Source organism: Macrotis lagotis, chromosome 1 (assembly GCF_037893015.1).
Source record: "Macrotis lagotis isolate mMagLag1 chromosome 1, bilby.v1.9.chrom.fasta, whole genome shotgun sequence".
Classification (NCBI taxonomy): Eukaryota; Metazoa; Chordata; class Mammalia; order Peramelemorphia; family Peramelidae; genus Macrotis; species Macrotis lagotis.
The window spans coordinates 595,593,560-595,616,128 of record NC_133658.1 but is presented as its reverse complement, the minus strand read 5'-3'; the positions used below and the strand labels follow the sequence as shown (position 1 = coordinate 595,616,128).

Below are 22,569 nucleotides of genomic sequence, written 5' to 3'. Positions count from 1 at the left end.
TTTTTCCATATTAATTTGAACAAAAGGAATAAAGACAAGCATAGATAGATAGGTAGGTAGAGAGACAGATAGCTATAGATTCATTCCTTTAAGAGTTAAATCGAAACTTCCGGCCAAGATGGCGGAGAGAAGACAGGCACAGTTCTAAAGTCTCCTGATCTCTGCCCCATCTATCACATGAAACAAACCTCTTAAAAGAAATCCGACACACAAAACCCAGAAAGAAAAGCCAGGAGAAAGAACATCTACCTCAGGATTTGTCTCCCCCAGCAGCACTGGATGAATTCAGGCCAAGTCTGGGCTCAGAGGGAGGATAAGCCCCAGATCAACCAGATTAGCAACTGAATTGGAGCCAGGAGTCTGAGCGCCCAAAAGCCGGACCTGCTGGATCAGCGGTGGGGCTAGACCAGAGGGGCTTGAGTCAACTAGGGAGCAGAGGTGCTGGTGTTGGTGCTGACAGGGCTGGGGGTAGAGTTCCAGAGACAGAGAGCTGGGGACACCATCCCTGGGCTCCTCTGGTCCCTTCCCTAAACAAACATTTGCAGATTAATTCTGCCTCAGGCCCAGGTGTGTGAGCAGAAGAACCAGCCAGCTGACTAATGACCTCAGGCCAGGGTAAAGCCCACCACTGAGTGAAGGCAAAAGAATTCAATAGCTCCAACCCCTCCCAAGGCCCTGTGAACCAGCCCCTCCCTAACTCAAGGTCTTAGAAGAATGAAGAAGGATCAGCGAAAAGGTGGATCCATAGGAAAACTCTTGGAAGGGAAAGACTCTAACTCAGAAAGACCTAGAACCTCTGAGAATACAATCTCCTCTTCAGCACAGAAAGACTTCCTGGAAGAAATGAGGAAGGAGCTTAAAAATTTGGGAGAGACAATACCTTGCAACAAGAAAACAACTCCTTGGACAAATACAAAATGAGAATAATTCTCTCAGATCCTCAATTGGGCAAATGCAAAAAGAAAATAATTCTCAGATTCTCAATTGGTCAAATGGAAAGCTCTTTCAAAAGTAGAACTGACCAATTGGAAAAGGAGTTGCAAAAGGTTAATGAAGAAAACTCCTCCCCCCCAAAAAAAATGGAGTCTGCAGAAACTAATGACTCCATGAGACAGCAAGAGTCAGTTAAACAAAATAAAAAGATAGAAAAAATAGAAGCAAATGTAAAATACCTCATCAACAAAACCACTGACATTGAGAATAGATCACAGAGGGGCAGCCTGAGAATTATAGGACTTCCTGAAAACATTGAAAAGAAAAAAAGCCTGGACTTATATTACAAGATCGAGTGATGGAAAACTGCCCTGATATCATGGAATATGAGGGCAAAGAAGTTATTGAAAGAGTACATCAATCCCCTCCAGAAAAAGGTCCTAAAATGAAAACACCAAGGAATGTTGTGGCCAAATTATAGAACTATCAGATAAAAGAGAAAATCCTGCAAGCAGCCAGAAAGAAACAATTTAAATATCAAGGAGCCACAGTAAGGATCAGAACCTGGCTGCATCAACATTAAGAAATCTAAGGGCTTGGAACAAGATATTTTGAAGAGCAAGGGAGCTTGGAATGCAGTCAAGAATCTACTTTCCTGCAAAGCTGAGCCTTCTCTTCCAGGGAAAAAGATGGACATTTAACGAAAAATTCCTGATGAAAAGACCAGAGCTATATTGAAAATTTGGACATCAAACAGGAGGTTCAAGACACACATGAAAAGATAAAAAAAGGGGTGGGGTGGTAAAAGGAAAAATAACTGCTATCCAGTTGAAACTGGCTATATCCCAACATAGGGAAAAAGATTCTCATAAATCTTGAGAATTGTAACTCTAACAGCAAGAATATACCTAACCAGAAATGATGAACATTCATGATCTATCCATGATACTGCTATCTAAAGAGATGTAACTGGCTTTAACCCCACTTGGGAGAAAGACTCTAATAACTCTCAAGAATTTTAACTCTATTAGATAGAATATATTGAACTAGAAGTGACACTCAGAATTTTCTATGACTCAAATGAAATGATCTAAAAAACACTACCTTCTTAAAAAGGGGGACAGGAAAGAGACAGGAGGAGGGAGGGGACTGAATGGGGTAAATCTCATTACAATAAGAGGTACAAAAAACCTATGGTAACAGAGGGGAAGGGAGCAGATGAAAAACACCTGAATCTTCTCATCAGACTTGGCTTAAAATCAACCTACACATACTCAGTTAACTTATAAAACATCTAACCTTTCAAGTATTAAAAGAGGAAAAGGGGAGGGGGGACAGAGAAAGGGAAGGGGAGTGGGGGGGAAGGGTAAATAACAAAAGGAAGGAAAGGGAAAAGGGAAAAAGGGAAAGGGGAAAGAAAGGGGAGGGTGTGATATAGGAGGGCAAACACACTGAAGGGGGGGTGGTATTCAGAAACAAAACACTAGGGAATATGGATAAGGGGGAGAAGGGGAAAAATACAAACAGAGGGAAGATAGCATGGAGGGCAATAAAGAATTAGTAATCATAACTTCGAATGTGAATGGGATGAACACTCCCTTAAAATGTAAGCAAATAGCAGAGTGGATTAAAAACCAGAATCCTACAATATGCTGCTTACAAGAAACTCATTTGAAGCAGAGAGATACATATAAAGGTAAAAGGTTGGAGCAAAATATATTTTGCTTCAGCTGAAGTAAAAAAAGAAGGGGTAGCAATCTTCATCTCAGACAAAACAGCAGCAAAAATAGATAGCATTAAAAGAAATAAGGAAGGAAACTTATCCTCCCAAAAGGTGCCATTATAAAGTTATTGCAATACTGAATATATGTGCACCCCATGGGACAGCACCCAAATTCTTAGAAGAGAAGCTGAAAGAACTACAGGAAGACATAGACAGCAAAACTCTACTAGTGGGAGACCTCAACCTCCCGCTATCAGATCTAGATAAATCGAATTATAAAATAAACAAGAAAGAAGTTAAGGAGGTAAATAAATTGTTAGAAAAATTGGATATGGTAGACTTATGGAGGAAATTGAACAGGGATAGAAAAGAATATACCTTTTTTTCCTGCAGTACATGGAACTTATACAAAAATTGACCATATACTAGGACATAAAAACCTAATGAGCAACTGCAGAAAGGCAGAAATAGTGAATACATCTTTCTCAGATCACAATACAATAAAAGTCATATGCAATATTGGGCCAAGGAGATATAGACCCTGAACAAATTGGAAATTTAATAACCTCATTTTAAAAAATGAGTGGACCAAAAAACAAATTATATATAGAATTAACCATTTTATCCTAGATAATGATAATAATGAAACAACATACCAAAACCTATGGGATTCATTCAGAGACTCAGGGAATATATTATAGCTCTAAATGCCTACATGAATAAATTGGAGAGAGAGGAAATCAATGAACTAAGCATGCAACTAAAAAATGAGAGAAAGAGCAAATCAAAAATCCTCAATTAAATACCAAATTAGAAATTCTAAAAATTAAAGGAGAAATTAATAAAATTGATAGTAAAAAAACTATTGAATTAATAACTAAAATCAAAAGTTGGTATTATGAAAAAACCAATAAAATTGATAAACCTCTGGTCAATTTGATTAAAAAAAAGAAAGAAAACCAAATTGCTAGTATCATAAATGAAAAAGATGAACTCACCACCAATAAGGAGGAAATTAAGTAATAATTCAAAATTATTTTGCCCAACTCTATGCCAATAAATTTGATAATATAAGTGAAATGGATGAATATTTACAAAAATATAAATTGCCCAGGTTAAATGAAGTAGAGATTAAATACCTAAACAACCCTATCTCAGAAAAAGAAATCCAACAAGCCATCATTGAACTCCCTAAGAAAAAATCTCCAGGGCCTGATGGATTCACAAATGAATTCTACCAAACATTTAAGGAACAATGGGTTCCAATTCTATATAAACTCTTTGGGAAAATAGGGAAAGATGGAACTCTGCCTCTTTATATGAAACCAATATGGTGCTGTCACCTAAACCAGGAAGAGTTAAAACAGAAAGAAAATTATAGACCTATTTCCCTGATGAATGTAGATGCAAAAATCTTAAATAAAATCTTAGCAAAATGATTACAAGTTATCACTAGGATAATACATTATGATCAAGTAGGATTTATTCCAGGAATGCAGGGTTGGTTCAATATTAGGAAAACTGTTAGTATACTCAATTATATCAACAACAAAGCTATCAGAAATCATATAACCATATCAATAGATGCTGAAAAAGCTTTTGACAAAATACAGCATCTATTCCTACTAAAAACACTAGAGAGTGTAGGAATAAATGGACTATTCCTTAAAATAATTAGCAGTATCTATCTGAAACCATCAACAAGCATTATATCAATGGGGAGAGGCTAGAGGCATTCCCAATAAGATCAGGGGTGAAACAAGGGTACCTATTTTCACCACTACTCTTCAATATTGTATTAGAAATGTTAGCGTCAGCAATTAGAAAAGAAAAAGAAATTGAAGGAATTAGAATTGGGAAGGAAGAGACAAAACTCTCACTCTTTGCAGATGACATGATGGTCTACCTAGAGAATCCCAAGAAATCATCTAAAAAACTACTGGAAACAGCAATTTTAGCAAAGTTGCAGGTTATAAAATAAACCTTCATAAATACTCAACTTTTCTATATATGTCTAGCAAGATACAGCAGGAAAAGCTAGAAAGAGAAATCCCATTCAAAGCAACCTAAAATACTTGGGAGTCTATTTGCCAAGACAGACTCAGAATCATTTTGAAAACAATTATAAAACACTTCTCACACAAATTAAATCAGATTTAAATAACTGGGCAAATATCAACTGCTCATGGATAGGTAGAGATAATATAATAAAAATGACAATTCCACCAAAACTAAACTATCTGTTTAGTACCCTACCAATCAAAATTCCAAAAAATTACTTTACTAAGTTAGAAAAAATTTTAAGTAAATTCATATGGAGAAATAAAAAGTCAAGAATTGCCAGGGGCTTAATGAAAAAAGTACAAAAGAAGGTGGCTTAGCCCTACCTGATCTAAAATTATATTATAAAGCATCAGTCATCAAAACTGGTATTGGCTAAGAAATAGAGTGGTGGACCAGTGAAACAGACTAGGTGTAAAAGCAGGAGAGGATTATAGTAATCTGCTGTTTGATAAACCCAAAGAGCAGCCATTGATAAAAACTCCCTCTTTGAGAAAAACTGCTGGGATAATTGGAAGTTAGTATGGAAGAAACTTAGATTAAACCAACACCTAACACCCTTTACCAAGATAAGATCCAAATGGTTACAGGATTTAAGACATAAAAAACAATACTATAAGCAAATCAGAAGATCAAGGACTAGTTTACCTGTCAGATCTATGCAAAGGGGGGCAGTGTATGACTAAGGAAGAGTTGGAGAACATCACCAAAAATCAATCAGATGATTTCGATTACATTAAATTAAAAAGCTTTTGCACAGATAAAACCACTGTAACCAAGATCAAAAGAAATGTAGTAAATTGGGAAACAATCTTTACAACTAATGATTCTGACAAAGGACTCATTTCTAAAATATACAGAGAACTAAGTCATATTTTTAAAACTAAAAAGCCACTCCCCAATTGACAAATGGTCAAAGGATATGTAAAGGCAATTTACAGATGAAGAGGTCAAAGCAATACATGGCCATATGAAAAAATGCTCTAAATAATTATTAGAGAAATGTAAATTAAAGCTTCTCTGAAGTACCACCTCACACCTCTCAGATTGGCCAATATGACAAGAAAGGATAATGATCATTGTTAGAAGGGTTGTGGGAAATCTGGGACACTATTACACTGTTGGTGGAGCTGTGAACTCATCCAACCCTTCTGGAGAGCTATTTGGAACTATGCCCAAAGGGCAACAAAAATGTGCATACCCTTTGACACAGCAATACTACTACTTGGTCTATATCCTGAAGAGATGATGAAAAAGGGTAAAAACATCACTTGTACAAAAGTATTTATAGCAGCCCTGTTTGTGGTAGCAAAGAATTGGAAATCAAGTAAATGTCCTTCAATTGGGGAATGGCTTAGCAAACTGTGGTATATGTATGTCATGGAACACTATTGTTCTATTAGAAACCAGGAGGGATGGGATTTCAGGGAAGCCTGGAGGGATTTGCATGAACTGATGCTGAGTGAGATGAGCAGAACCAGAAAAACACTGTATACCCTAACAGCAACATGGGAGTGATGATCAACCTTGAAGGACTAGCTCATTCCATCAGTACAACAATCAGGAACAATTTTGGGCTCTCTGCAAAAGAGAGTGCCATCTGTATCCAGAGAAACAACTGTGGAGTTTGAGCAAAGACCAAGGACTATTCCCTTTCATTTAGAAAAAAACAGATATCATATTGTCTGATCTTGTCATCTCTTAGACTTCTTGTTTCTTCTTTAAGGATATGATTTCTCTCTCATCACACCCAATTTGGATCAAGGTACAACATAGAAACAAAGTAAAGACTGACAGATTGCTTTTCGTGGGGGGGTGAGGGGAGCGAAGTAAGATTGGGGGTAAAATTGTAAAACTCAAATAATATCTTTAATAAAAATAAATTTTAAAAAAAGAGTTAAATCAAGTTGCTGAACAAGCCATATCAGAAAAAAACATATATTTCATTAATATAAAGAATTCAGACAAGTGAACAAATCACAATACACAAGTTTTGCAGTTCAACACTTATTTTATTAACATTTTCACTATATGCTACATAAATGTATATTCTGTATAAAAAGAAAAACAGGTTTCATGGGCACAAGAGTTAGAAACAACACAGGAGGCATGATGGCAACCAAAGGAAAGAATCTTGGGCAAAGAGATTTCACTGTTTCCTAAAAGTGTCTGTAAAAGCTGTGAGGAGATTATCCAGAATAAAGATAGGAAATTTGTATCCCTTGTATCATATCTCAAAAACTAGTATTTTACCCTTTATTAAACTAAACAATTGCCTTGGATCTACAATATGCTCTCTCAAGAGAAATATCTGTGTTTGAGTAAGAATTTTTACTATCACTTAATCCATTTCCCCTGAGTTCTGATGGAAAATTAGCATGCAGGTCAAAAACAGACTTACTCAGTTCAACTCTACCTTACTGGACACATAATCCCAGCACCAGCCAAGGAAACACAACAATAGAGCCAACAAAAATTATATACATATACACACATGGGTCAGCTTTTTTTTTCCAGGCAAAATTAGTTCCTAAAAAAAAAATGTCAATGGAAAGTAAAAGGCAATAAACCTTCCCAGATATACAAATCAAAAAAGTGCTTTTATTTGGTAATTTCTTTAGTTAAGATTATTTATGCAAAGCACCATATTAAAAGTAATCAAAAACAATGACTATTAAGAAGCTGGTATCAACAGTATCAGAGGTATGAAAAATGAGATTTTATAAAGTGTCCAGAGTACTTGTTTGTTTCATGCTGAGGAAAAATCACTAGCAACTGAAACATTAGCAAGGTAGTTATAGTTGACTGATAGAAAAAATGAATTGATTAGGGAATTAGGAAATTTGGATTCTTATCCCTGTTCAGCCAGCTTAACTATTATCTTGGTAGATTACCTCCTTATAAAATCCCTCTTAAATTTAGTAACCAAGAATTGCAAGTAGTTGAAGTATACATGCTTGTGAAATTTCTGAGGAACTCAATGAAAGTCACAGTTTTGGAGAAGTTCATCCAAGACCTGGTTCTTCTAAAGGTCAGTCTCTCAGGATAAAACATAATAATGCCATCATGCCAGATCCTGAAGTTCCCAATCTAAGACCAAAGGAAATCAGGGAAACATTGAAATTACATTTCCTTTGGTCCTTTAAGTTTTACAATATCCCTGAATAATGGAATGAGTATAGTATTGACAGATAGTTTACTTCTATGAAGCAGACAATAAGCCAGAGATTAAGTTTCATATTAACCAACAACTAACAACATTCAGTTCTATTTTATTGCAAACATCCCTTCAATTCACAGTGCTTTATAGGATTCACATAAACTACTTGTCTAAATCATTATAATTTTAATATTCTTATTACAAACAATTCAAAGTCTAAAGAGCAATAATTTAAAAGCCTCATTCAACTGTACAATCAGACTTTATGTGATTCCCCCCCAACTATCAAATATCAAAGCAAGGTAAAATTCATGGACATCTCCAGTTGTTTTTAAAAAAAAAAAGACTACAGGAATTGCCAAGAATCCAAGAATTCATTACAAAGTTGGTTTGGCCTTAAATCTGACATGGAGTTTTGTTGAGTTTCATCAGACATAATTAATTGGGAGGAAAAAAATGATATAAAAACAGTCGACCAAAAAACAAAACAATGAAAAAAGAATGAACTTTATAGGAATTATCATTACTATATTATGAGGAGAAAAACTCAATCTCCAAAACCAGTTATAAAAAAAATTCATAATAGAAAATAGGGAAAGTTATATCAATTAGGAATAATGGAGGACTATAGATTTGTCTTAGACATGGCAGGCATTCCATTATTTTTTAATGAATTAAAGAATGATTAGATCACTGTATGATGTTAGCTGCCTGATATGTTTGAGGTCTATCTTTTAAATTTTGGTTGCTTTATTCTATAATTTTCTTTTTTTTTTATATTCTATAATTTTCAAAGAAAACATGTTCTTACTTCCAAAGTTGTAAGCTCTGAGAGGGAAATAGAACAAATATACCAGTCTAACTCAAATAGAATAGCTATCTTTACACTGATAACTACATTTATGTTAAATTACCTTACATTCATTTAATATAACTCTACTTAGTCATAACACCACAATTATCAACTTTTTACATCTTTCAGAAAGATGGATAATAGCATCATTTGCAAAGTGCAACCTTTTAAAACACCTAAGACAATCCCGATTTACTATAATTACAAACATGGCTCTTGTCCTATTTCCCTGACTCCTTAAACATAGTTTTATTAAACTAGTAGATTTTAAATAAATTTCAATTAAAAGTTAAAGAAGCAGCAAAAATGCCTTAACTACAGATAATACAAGAAACAGAAAAATATATGCAATCCACATATCAGGCAATTCTACTATTACAATTTCTGGACTAACTGTTCACTAACAATGTACATCTCATTCTTTCCCTGGTCCTCTGTTTCCCTCCAATAGCTTTCTCATCTTCAAATAAGTGAAGATTTGCGGGGGGGGGAAATTGGTTTTTCAAGTAAAGCAAAGCAGATTTTATCAAATAGTCCATGGGGAAAAAAAAAAAAACATTGTCCATGAAGATGAGGCAAACTCTCCTAAGAGTTTTACCACATAAATTTAAGAAGGTATTGAAGAGTATATACATTTTCAATACATTAAAGGTTGTTGGCAAAAATAAAATTTTTGTGGAAAGTTACATGAAATAAAATTAAATCATTTGTTAATAAATTTAAGATCTATAACAGGATGGAGATTTTGTTGCATGTATTCAAGCAAATCTTTTCTAATTTCTATAATCATTTTCTCCTATCATTCTTCCCATTAGCCTTTCTTCCATCTTATCTCACCTCTAAAAAAACTAACATAACCCTGAGTTTGATCTTAATTCTTTCTCCTTACTAACTGCAAATGCATTCAGTCCACCCTTAAAACAATATTCTGTAGCAGGTGAGTCAAATACAACCAAAAGGACTACTTGTAATCTGGTCGTGCAAGATAAACAATATAAAAATTCACTCAGTGGTGGTCTGAACTTAGAACTATATTTTAACCATATTAAATAAAAATGAAGAAGGTAAAAGCCATGTCTACAATATTTTATAAGCATGGATAGTACCACCTTTCAAAACAAAAACCCATCACCCCAGCCTCTTAACTGCTTTTATAATTCTCCACATTTGAGAACTATCCCCTATTTACAAGAGTTTGTCCTGATGGGAAGCTCTTTATCAGAAACTTACCAATTCCGGTCTCTAGGACTCACTAAATCCATTCACAAGAAAGAAAAAAGGCTCATCAGTACAGCACCACTAGAGTCAACTACAGAGGTATATGGAGTGTCTTAGGAACTATTCTTTGGAGTGTGTAGTGCAATAAGTCTATATTGCTATTTTGTGCATAGTTTACCACCCTGCCATGCTAACAGAAACACCCAGACTGTTCCATGATTAATTCTTAATTTGAAAGCTAGCAGTTGGATTAACTGAGTTTTTCCCAGCCAGAAATAATCACCTATTCAGGGGTTATAATATGAGCAGCATACTTCTAATATGGATGATAAAGCTATATCTCTTATCCTCTGCATTTAACACCATAGTGATAATGTTCTTCAAAATGAATGAGCTCATAAGTCCTTCTTATACAACTATAAAAGAACTTGAAATGATCAAGTATCTTTTTAATTCATATTTCAATTGAACAGCACACTGACAATCCTGCCTTGTGAAATTTACACTAATTAACATGTCACTATTTTAAAAGTACTATTGTAATTGTCATTAAAAATCTTTAACAGTAAAACAAGAACACTTTGCAAAATATATTATCACACACAGAAAATAAAGATTTTAGAAGCTACAAATACAAAGTATAGAGAAATTTAGAAGACCCAGAACAAAGATCCCAAGGCCATGCCAGTAGCTGCTCCAGCCAACATGCCCAGAGCCAGATCTCCATCGTTGTCCCGATAACGCTCTCTGATAATGACATGGTTGGCAGGCTGTTGTCCATAAGGTCCTAGAAAAGACACCACAGAATGTTACATATACTGTCAGAAATAACTACTATACTGGTTAACTTGGCTTAACTATTTTCCCTTTGTTGAAGGTAAGAGTTTTAATATATATATATATATATAAATATATATATATATATGTTTTGGGTGAGGAGGTATAGAAGTAACAAATGTAAAAAAACAAAAAGAATCAGTAAAATTTAATTGTTAAAGAAAAGAAACATAAGGTCCTAGAAAAGACACCATAGAATGTTACATATACTGTCAGAAATAACTACTATACTGGTTAACTTGGCTTAACTATTTTCCCTTTGTTGAAGGTAAGAGTTTTAATATATATAGAGATATATATATATATAGATATATATATATATATATATATAGATATATGTTTTGGGTGAGGAGGTATAGAAGTAACAAATGTAAAAAAACAAAAAGAATCAGTAAAATTTAATTGTTAAAGAAAAGAAACATAAGGGAAGAACAGGGATATTTTATATCTTATTCCTAGATCAAAAGATTTTTTTTCCTCTCACCTTTTATTAATGAGATACAAGAACATCATATTTCTTTTTAAACCAGCAAAATAAAGCTGACTTCCCTTCAAAAAACACAACAGGCCTTTTCTATTCGAATTTTTGATGTATAGCATATATTCCTAAAGTCTAATCTATAAAAGGACTTTCCATGGTGGAGTAGTGCTTGACAGTTCTTTTTTCGTGTCCAATCACCATCTCTACTGAAATTTTCACAAGCTTCCTTCACTGGTTTCAAAAATAATCCTAGGAAAAATCAGGAACTAGTGCAGTGAAGTGAGCAGATTTAGGAAGACAATTTACAGTAACAGCAATACTGTAAAGAAAAGTTTAGCAACACCAATCACCGTAATGGCAAACCACAATTCCACAGGATTTATGATGAAAATATTCTATCCACCCTCCACACTGAGAACTGATGGACTGACTCATCAGAATGCAGATTAGAACATATTTTTTCTTTTCTTTTCATTTGGAGGCAGAAGGAAAATGAAAACTGAAAGAACATGTCTTCCTTGACTATACTATTGTAATGGATTTTGTTTTTCTTGCCTTCTCAATTGTTAGTGGAGAGAGAGAGGAGAAAACAGGAGAGTTCAAAACTGAAAATAAAATACAACTGAATTTAGAAAAGAATTGATAACACCTTCTAGAGGTTTAAAGTTGACCTCCATTTTTTAATTCATACTAAATGAAAGTCAAACTCATTAATTCAAGGTAAATAAAATCTCAACTATAACCCACCAATCCACCAATAACAATTCCAAAGGCTCAGAGATTCAGAACTAGAAGAGAACACAAAGATCTAGCTTTACCCCCTCATTTTTACTGAAAACTGAGACCCAAAGAGGTTGAGTTATCCAAAATTATATTAGCAGTAAATAAATGTCACAGCTAAGATCAGAACCTAAAACTTGACTCCCAAATCATTGTTCTTTCCATTATACTCCTGTAGTTTCTCTAATGAGCCTTGATGTATCTATAACATTTGAATCTGTATTTTCTACTATAGCTGGTTAAGTACAGATCCATCAGGATAACAAATGGATAGAGTAATATATGAGAAATAAGCAGTTGTGGAGAATCCGGGGATTCCACAGCAATTCCAAAGACAAAAGATTGGTTAGAAAGCTAATAATTAGTTCACTGGCAGTAAAACAGAAGGAGAGGGGAGGACAAACTCATTAAACTTTCAACTATTATTACCCTAAGAATCATTCTTTAATAGAGCAGTTAAGAACTTTAAAATAGAAACTTTCAATCATGCAAATTAGATCTTAAATTAAAACTAAATCTCTTCCTATAACTTGGGTTTTGCTTTTAAACACACAGAAATCATTTACTAAAAGCAGAAGGCATATAGTTTTCCTAAAAATCTTTTAAACAACCAAATATTATACAATTTATACTATCAATGTTCACATTATTAAATTATTCAATCAAAAGGTAAGTTAAAAGGAAAGGAGTGGGAATAAAAGACCATAAATGATCACTTTGCCTACAGTCTACAGTATAATTCATTCTATATACTATTTATTAATCTTCTCTTTTCAAAAATGTCAATGATTTCCCATAACTAAAAAAATTTTTAAAAAATGGCTATCCATGATCTGGCCTTGAATTCTCTTCCTAAATTCAGACATATTAATCACTCATCATTTCTACAAAATGTTTTTAACATTCTCACATCCATACTTTCGCTCAAGTTTGGAGTGACTGACTTTCCCACTCCTACCTGGCCAAATCTCATTGATTGCTAAAGGCCCAGGTCACAAGCCACCATCGTCATGAAGTCTTCCATGATCATTTCAAGAAATAACTTGAATTTCTTCTGACATCTTATTGTACTTGTTAAAATTAAACATTTAGCATTTACTCATCTGCTGTCTTCCTTATATTAAATGCTTGCATTTTTAAATTAATGTTGAGTATAATGGAGGTAGGATATTGAGATTAAGTAGCATGAGTTCAAGTGTCACCTCTAATACTATCTAAATGACCATGGTTGAATGAGCAATTTTTAAACTGGACTAAGTTCATAATTTCAATTATTCTTTTATCTTCCCATGCTCTTATAGCTTATATCCAATCAATTGCCAAGTCTCATTAATTCTATTTTCACAATATCTCTTACATCTATACCCTAGACCAGGGATTGGAAAACTACAGTTCATGTCTGAAGGGTAGGAAAGGATTTTTATCTATAAATGGTTGAGAAAAAAATCAAAAGAATAATATTTCATGGCATGTGACTATATGCAATTAAGATTTCAAAGTGCATAAATAAAGCAGTATTGGAACAGTCATGCTCAGGTTTATATATTGCCAATATGTGCTTTCCCAGAGCAACAGAGTTGACTTGATGTGACAAGGACTATCTAGGGCACTATCATCACTTCAGACTGCTGTCCACTGCATTGTAAAATCAGTGACAATTATAAATCGACAGCATTATGGGTGCTATGGACTGCTGTATTGAAACCTTTTTTTTAAAATTATCACTGCATACTCACGTTAAAATGAAAAAAAAAAAGAAAAAAGTTGCTATTTTTAGTTATATGTTTTGGGTCCAGGGTTAAGCCTGAAATTTTTCTGAATAAGAAGAAACACCTTCAACCACTATTTTTAAATTCTGAATGGCTTTGAAAAATATGAATTTAATATGAAATTACAAGGCAAAGTAGCACTTATGTGGAAGATTTATGCTATGATAAAGTCAATTCCATGATAATTAACATTGTTTGAATTACAAGTAATATTAAGATGCTTTATATACTTCCTGGGCTGTGAAAATTTAAAACAAAAAGATATCTATTCTCACAAAAATTTGTAGCAGATAGACATATTTTCTGAACTCAAACTACAGTTGCAGTATCATTTTTTTTTGCAAATGCAAAAGAAATTTCCTTATTTCAAAGTCCATCTCACTGTATATATGCAATTCATAAGTGTCTTTTAAGAGACGAATATGCTCACTTAAAATAATATGCTTGATAGGTGGAGCCAAGATGGAGACATGAAGGGATCGAGTCTTAGGAGCTCTCTGATAAAACTCATAAGCTAAGGACTCTAACTGAACTTTCGAGAGACAGAACCCACAAAGGGACCCAGAGAGGCAGTTCTCCTACTCAAGGTAACCTGGAAAACAGCAGAAAGGCTCTGCTCCCCAGGGTCGGAGGGGTGGCCCACCAGAGCGAAAGAACTTCAGCCTCCCGGAGGCAGCCCCAGGGTGCTGGGAGCCACAGCTCACACCAGCAGGGGAATCTCCTGAGCTGCACCCCGAGGAGCACCAGGCACAAAGTGGGGGGAACAGTGGGGGACCTCTGCCAGAGCTAGCACCTGGAGCCCAGCCCTCAGGGCACACAGCCAGCAGTTTGGTCTTTCAGCAGCCAAGACCAGGAAAGAGAAGCAGGCAGAGCTGGTAAGCAGGAGCCCCCAAGGCATGAGCCCACTGAGCTGGGGGAGGGGAGTGAAGAAAGACTGCAGAGCTCTGTCCTCTGCCCCTGGAACAGAACTCTGGGGCTCTGACCACATTCAGATCCTGATCCCAGTCTAGGCCCCCCCATAGAACAACAGGGCCCCCCCACTTCGGCCCCGTGGCAGAGGGGGACGCTTATGGTCATTCACAGACCAGGAGGGAGGACAGAGCCTCACACACTGAGACCCTTGTGGGAGTGTCCCAGAAGCTCAGGAAGCACCCCAAAACCAGGCCCAGGCTGGGAAAATGAGCAAGCAAAGAAACAAGAGGAAGACCATTGAGAAATATTTTGCAAATGAGCCCAAGAAGGATCAAAATACTCAGTCTGAAGATGAGGAAGCACAACCTCCTGCATCTAAAGACTCCAAGAAAAAACAGAAATTGGGATCAGGCTATGACAGAGCTCAAAAAAGACTTGTCATGATCAGCAAAAGAGCCTTGACATCATTTTCAAAGAATTACTACAGGAAAATTGCCCTGATATACTAGAAGCAGAGGGCAAAATAGAAATGGAGAGAATCCACCGATCCCCCCCCAGAAAGAGATCCCAAAAAACCAACCCCCAGGAATATTATAGCCAAGTTCCAGAACTCCCAAGTCAAAGAGAAAAATATTACAAGCAGCCAGAAGGGCACATTTCAAATTTCGTGGAGCTGCAGTCAGGATCACACAGGACTTAGCAGCAACTACATTGGAAGCTCATAGGGCTTGGAATACAATATACTGGAAGGCAAAAGAGCTTAGAATGCAGCCAAGAATGAACTACCCAGCAAGGCTTCATGTCCTCTTCCAGGGAAAAAGATGGACTTTCAATGAACCAGGGGAATTTCAAATGTTCCTTTTGGAATGGCCAGAGCTGAACAGAAGGTTTGATCTGCCGATACAGGACTCAGGTGAAGCATGGAGATTGGAGGAGAGGGGGGAAATATGAGGGACTTAATGAGGATGAACTGCATGTATAGAAAAATGATACTGATAATATTCATATGAACCTTTTCAGTTAATAGAGCAGGTAGAGGGAGCTTTTATAGTTGAAACACAGGAGAAAGCTGAATTTGAAGATAAAATATGGTATAAAAATGGAGTCAATAGAAAAAAAGGGAAATGGAATGGGAAAAAGAAAAAGGAGAGGGGGAATAGTCCAAGATATTTCACATAATAAGATTTTTTTTTATTACAATGAGCTATTTCAATGGTATGGAAGGGGGAAGGCAAAGGGGAATGAGGGAACCTTTGCTCTCATCAGAGATGGCTAGGAGAGGAAACAGCAAATATACTCAATGGGGTATAGACATCTGGAGTAAGAAGGAGGGGGGGAGCAGGGGGAAGGGGTGGGGATGTGAATAAAGGAGGAGAGGATGGACCATGGGGGGAGAGTGGTCAGATATAACACATCTTCTTTTTTACTTCTTGCAAGGGGCTGGGATTGGAAGGCCTGTCCAGGACCATAGGGCCAAGTGGATTCTGGGCCTAATGGGTGGTATGGGGGCTCAGGGCTTCTTGGCCCCAGGACCAGGCTTCTGTCTGCAGCACCACTCAGCGACCCTACAGCAGAGTCAGAGTGAAAGGAGAGAGAAAATATAGTACATGGTAGTGGAGAAATAAGAAAGGAGGGAGTTGCGATCAGCAATGGCAACGTTGGAAAAATGGAAGTAACTTTTGTGATGGACTTATCATAAAGAATGTGATCCACCCATGACAGAGTTGTTGGTGTTGGAACAAAGACTGAAGCACATTTTTTGTTATTATTATTTGGGGGAGGGTGCAGGGCAAGTGGGGCTGGGTGGCCTGCCTGGGGCCACATAGCAGGGTGATCTTTGGGTGTCTGGGGCCGGATTTGGACCCAGGTGCTCCTGGCTCAAGGGCCAATGCTCTGTCTGGCACCCAGCCACCCCTACTATTATTACTATTTTATTTTATTTTGGTTCTTTTTTTTTCTTCTTTTTGGTTTTTGTGGGGCAGTGGGGATCAGGTGGCTTGCATGTCACATGGCTGGGTGATTATTGGGTTTCCGAGGCTGGATATGGACTCGGGTGCTCGTGGCTCCAGGGCTGGTACTTCGTCCATTGCGCCACCTGGCCATACCTACAATTATTACTATTATTTTTTTTCTCTCCCCTTTACTTTTTTCGCCCAAGCAAGTCTATCTATATTCATGGGGGGGGAGGGTATTTTGTTTACTTGTAAACAAGAATATTTTATCAATGTAAAAAAAATTTCTACAAAATGAGAATAAAAAATAAATTTAAAAGAAAAAATAAAATAAAAAGCAAATATAGTTGTAAAAAAAAAACAAAAAAATTATATGCTCATGGACTGATATCAGTATTTGAAAATAATACCAGTCTGAAGAAATATATTTTTAAATGACATACATAAAATCTCATTACTCATCAGGATTAACAGATGAACATTTGCAATCAATTTCAATTAAGAAGAACCCAATTTAGCAAAATGATATTATAACAACTTTCCTCTACTTCCCCAAAGATTCCATTCTTCTAATGGGGAGATCCATTTTTCAAAATATTGTATTCAATTATTTCTATTACATCTTTAATTTTGCCAGTAAAATATTTGTGGAAATGTTTTCTCCTTATATCAATACCTATAAAAACAAACTTGATTTTGCCTCTTAGACCATAAAACCTAAAATATTACTCTCCAGTGCTTTAGTTTGCCAACCCCTATTCTAGACTAACTTTTTTTTTTTAGGTTTTTGCAAGGGTTAAGTGGCTTGCCCAAGGCCACACAGCTAGGTAATTATTAAGTGTCTGAGGCTGGATTTGAACTCAAGTACTCCTGACTCCAGGACCAGTGCTCTATCCACTGCGACACCTAGCCGCCCCTCTAGACTAACTTTTTAAATGATCTTCCTCCTTCCAGGCTTTCTCTTCAATCTATCCTTCACATGGCTACCAAAATAATCTTCCTTAAGTACATGTCTTATCATGTCAAAAATGCTCAAAAATCTTCAGCAGTTCCCTAGAAATTCTTCAACATGGCATTTAAGAACTTCCAAAATTAGGCCCCAACCAACTTTTATTCACTTATTTCACATTATTCTCCTAAATGCAATCAACATTCCAGAAAAACTTTACCTTAAGTATTTACCTAAGTATTCCCCAAATTCAATTATTTCCTCTCCCATCACCATGTCTTCCCACACAGAATACCAAAAACTTAAACATGTTTGTTGAATTAAAGCAGCCCTTAGTTTCTTTCATACACAAAAGGAGAAGCCTGGACTAGATGATTTCCAAGTTGTCTGCCCAATTAGGTTTTAAATTACTTAAAGACACCACGTATTATGTTTTTTATATTTCCCACGGTCCATTTTATGTGCATGCAGTAGGCATTTAATAAAGAGCTGCATAATGGAAATGTATTAATCAGAGGAAATGCTCCTATCACCATAGGGAAGATGAAAATGAATAGCATAGCAGGCATATCACTCAATCTGGCCTGCAAGATATATTCTGCAAAGAGAGTTTGCTAGTAATATAATAATACTCCCAGGTGACTTGGAGAGAACCCTATATCATGAGTACCTTTGCATCAGAAGCTGTCAAGTCAGTGAATACTTCCCTTCCTGTTGCCTCACTTCAAACTGGCTAAGTAATTCCATTTAGCTACACCGTCCCCTTACAATAGGAACATTCTGAAACTAAATAGTATTCTAATGAGAATCATAAAAACAAAGAAGGAATGTTTTCCTGTTTATCCTATGTCAAACTTTCAGCTTTTTCACTTTATCTTGCTTCCTACCTATGACCTGGAACTTTTGATCATACCTTTTCTATCCCCCAAAATTTGGATCCTCAGGTTTTTGTCTATCTAATGTTTTTCTCAATGCTCCATCTGAACACTTACTATCCATACATGATCTGATCAGATTTCCTACCTCATTCTAATATGTGGCACCTAGCCACAATGCTATTCTAGAGTTCATCTCTTATTTCAAGACTTTTCATTTTAACTTTACTACTATCAATCTACTTTCATATCAGTCTTCTACTCTGGATGCAACTTTACCAACTCTTTTGATTCTAACACCTTACCCTAGCATCTCTAATCTACTGTAACTTATGAGCTTCTAGTTGAAAAATCTATCAATTATTTTTTCATTTTTCAGGATTAATTTAAATCCTTTGAAGATCTCTATTTTAATTGCCAATAAAAATGTTCAGGAGGACAATAAAAAAGGAATTTCAAGGAAAAAAATCTATTTTAAACATTTCCTTTCCTTTAACATTGATCTTTCATCTATTTTACATCTTTAAATATTAATGTACTTCATTAATTATGATTTCTCTCCTTAGAGATTCAAACTCAAATGAAGATTGTTTCAAAATCTTTGCATTCCACCACTTCAAAGCATTAGAAAACATGAAGTTCGTACATAGATGTTTGTTGTGAAGATTATACTTAGATAAAAAATAAAAATTAAATGATATTTCAAAATTGGGGAAAAAATTAGAACAATATACATGTTTGTGTATGTATATATATATATATACATACATATATATATATACATATACATATATACATATTTATAAAATAATTATAGAGACAGTAACATTGACATTAGTCACCTGGATATGGATACTGGTATGGTACTGCATAAGCCTGTCCATTAGCAGCATAGATAACTTGTGTTCCTGGAGGGTATGCACCATTATATTGACCATAGCCAAATACCTGTTAGGAAAATAAGATGTTTTCTGCTAAAAGAAAATGTATTAAATTTCCCTCTTCTAGGTAGGTTACAATTAACAAAATTTTAAGTTAATGCAAATCTAAATAGTAAAATGTAATATAGGTTTGTCCTTACTAAAGAAAAGATTTTATTTAAAAAAATCTTATTAAAATGGTTAAGCTGGATGTTGATTAAATGTATTACAAAGAGATTCTTCTTCTTACAAAACTATTTATGGTATTTTTATCATGCACAAATCAAAGACTAAAAACATAATTATAAACCAACTATTTATTCTAAAATTTGAAAGGCAACATATATAACGGAAAGAATATTAAAATTGGTAAAGAGAACTTAGTGTAGACCCTACTAATTTAGTTACCTGACCTTAAACAAATACTATACCCTGGCCTCAGTTGCTTCATCTATAAAGGGAGGGGTTTGGAATAAATAACCTCTTAAGTCACTTGTAATTCTAAAGTCAGTCAATAAACATTTATTAAACATCCATCATATCCCAAGTACTGTTATATTTACTAATAACTGAGTATATAACATAGACTTGAGGCCTAGCTGTACACCTAAATGAATAAAAATATGCAAAAGTTAGCACTTCTCTTAATAAAACTGAGTCACTATCATTTGTACCACTTACCTCTCAGGGTTAGTGTGACATAAGGGCCTTGCAAATTACAATGCTCTATTATCAGCAATTATTATTACTATTCTCAGTAGCTCCATCTTTGTAACCTAATTAAATCAGTTGCTCAAGGGCCCGTTAAACAACAGCAAGAGGACAGTAACTATGGCTAAATTGCTACAGAACCAAACAAGAGGAAACATCCTGCCTAAAAAGGCTTTGGTTGCTGAGAACAGCAATACAAAAGTTTTGATCTTTATATTTATAACACAATGAAGTTACCCAAATTCATAAGGTATCTAGACCTTTTAAAATACTTCCTTAAAAATGTCAATTGGTACATGAGATTGATTTCATATGATTCTCTTTAATGTACTCTAACTCATCTAGCTTCCTTGTTATTCCCTCCTATGTGTAATTGTTCATTTCCAGTCTCTGTTATGTCCTTTCTCCTTGGAATCCTTGCATTTTCTTTTTTCTTTTCTTTTTTTTTTTAAGTTTTTGCAAGGCAATGGGGTTAAGTGGCTTGCCCAAGGTCACACAGCTAGGTAATTATTATGTGTCTGATTTGAATTCCAGGGTCGGTGCTCTATCCACTGTGCCACCTAGCACCCCAATCCTTGGATTTTCAAGGCTCAGTTCAAGTGCAAGCTTTTCCCAGAATCCATTTATGATTACTAGTTATTAGTGCTCCCTCTAAGTATTTTTTTAATTTTATATAAATTCTTGAATTTATAGCAAGGTGTCTAGTATTTAATAGCAAAAATAAATTCTTATTGAATTACAATGACCAATCAGCTCTATGATCTTAGCATTTAAGGTGAAAGAATGACTGAAAAAGACTAAAAGCCTTCCACCATTAAGGTTCTATTTATTCACTTAAACTTTCTTCCATACCTCAGGAGATGGTGTGGCATAAGCTGTATAAGGAGGAGGAGATGAAGCAAAAGCAGTCTCATCATACATGACTTCTGAGCCAACATAAGTCTACAAAAGAGGAAAGAAAGGAAGGGAAAAAAACACAATTTTGAGAGTATGAAAAACTGATCAAAAGTATATTGCATAAAATCTTTATAATTGTGAACATATAAAACAAAAATCACAGGCTCAATTATATATGAAAATGTCAATATGCTTAATGAAATAAATAGAAAGAAAAACAAAAAGTTTCAAACCTGTAGGAAAGATACTGACTAGCAATCTCTATAAATCTTTATGGCACCATTAACAATAGCATAATGTTCATGTGGATAAAAACTAAGTCCAAAGATTTTCAAAGAAGACTTACCAAAAAATGAAAAGTTCTATATAGTCTTTTATGTAATATTAAGTCATAATCATCTTTTTTTGCTGTTAAAATTGGCTTGTCATTTACCAGTAAAAAAGCTGTCATCTAAAAAAAAGAAAAAAACTTCCTACTCCTTTCCAGAATCTTTAAAAGGAGACAGATACCGGTTTGTAGGGGCAGCTAGGTGGCGCAGTGGATAGAGCACCGGCCCTGGAGTCAGGAGTACATGGATTCAAATCTGACCTCAGACACTTAATAATTACCTAGCTGTGTGGCCTTGGGCAAGCCACTTGACCCCATTTGCCTTACAAAAATCTAAATAAATAAATAAATAGAAAAATGAATGAATGAATGAATGAATGAATGAATGAATGAATATACTATGTTTAAATGCTCCCTAGTTTAAAAAAAAATGCATGGACTCTCCCCTATCTTAAGTATATGTATGTATGTATGTATGTATGTATGTATATATATATATATATATATATATATATATATATATATATACACACACACACACACACACACACACACACATATATATATATGTGTGTGTGTGTGTGTGTGTGTGTGCATGCACATATGTATATAAATACAAATTAATAAAGATGAACCATAGGAAACTCCTGGTCCTCATTATAGAAATAAACAATCCAAAGTTGGGTTTAACATGAAAAAGACATGAGCTATATTTACATCACTTACAAGTTTACAAGAGTAAGTCAGAAAAAAAAATTATTTTCTTTAAGTTTTCACAATGTTCATTCCCACATGTGTAATAAACTGTCTTTACTTTTCCTTTTACAGAATCTCATATTTTGTTTTATCTGACCAACCAAAGGTTAAAATATACTAAATGACTTAATTTTTAGGTAGTGACATTCAGGAACAATGATACAATTTGTCAAAAGATAAATACAAAGAAAGGATTTCGCTATACTAATATTGACCTCTATGAAACTGGATATATCAGTATCTCAAGGTCAAATACTATCTAATCCATTTCAGAATTTCAAGACGTACACATGGAAACCTGAACATATGTTGCCTTGCTGGCACTTTTTGTATTTCAAATCAAAACACAGTGTAATCCAATGTGTTACTTCTCACCCCTTGTAAAAAACTTATGTCTTACAACTAATAGTATGCCTATCAAAGGGTGATAAGATACAGCAGTGTAGTTAGTATC

The 22,569-nt window shown here is 35.0% G+C and overlaps 1 protein-coding gene across 1 annotated transcript in view; it reads right to left on the bottom strand.

The window, feature by feature from the left end:
* Nucleotides 1-8,205: 8,205 nt before the first annotated feature.
* PLEKHB2 (pleckstrin homology domain containing B2) overlaps nucleotides 8,206-22,569 on the bottom strand; it is a 53,301-nt gene continuing 38,937 nt past the window's right edge. The window contains exons 6-8 of the mRNA XM_074214909.1: nucleotides 20,987-21,076; nucleotides 19,346-19,451; nucleotides 8,206-10,735 (exon numbers count right to left, since the gene is read on the bottom strand). Coding sequence (XP_074071010.1) covers nucleotides 10,599-10,735; nucleotides 19,346-19,451; nucleotides 20,987-21,076 — 333 coding nt within the window. The 3' untranslated portion in view covers nucleotides 8,206-10,598. The remainder of the gene's footprint in view (nucleotides 10,736-19,345; nucleotides 19,452-20,986; nucleotides 21,077-22,569) is intronic.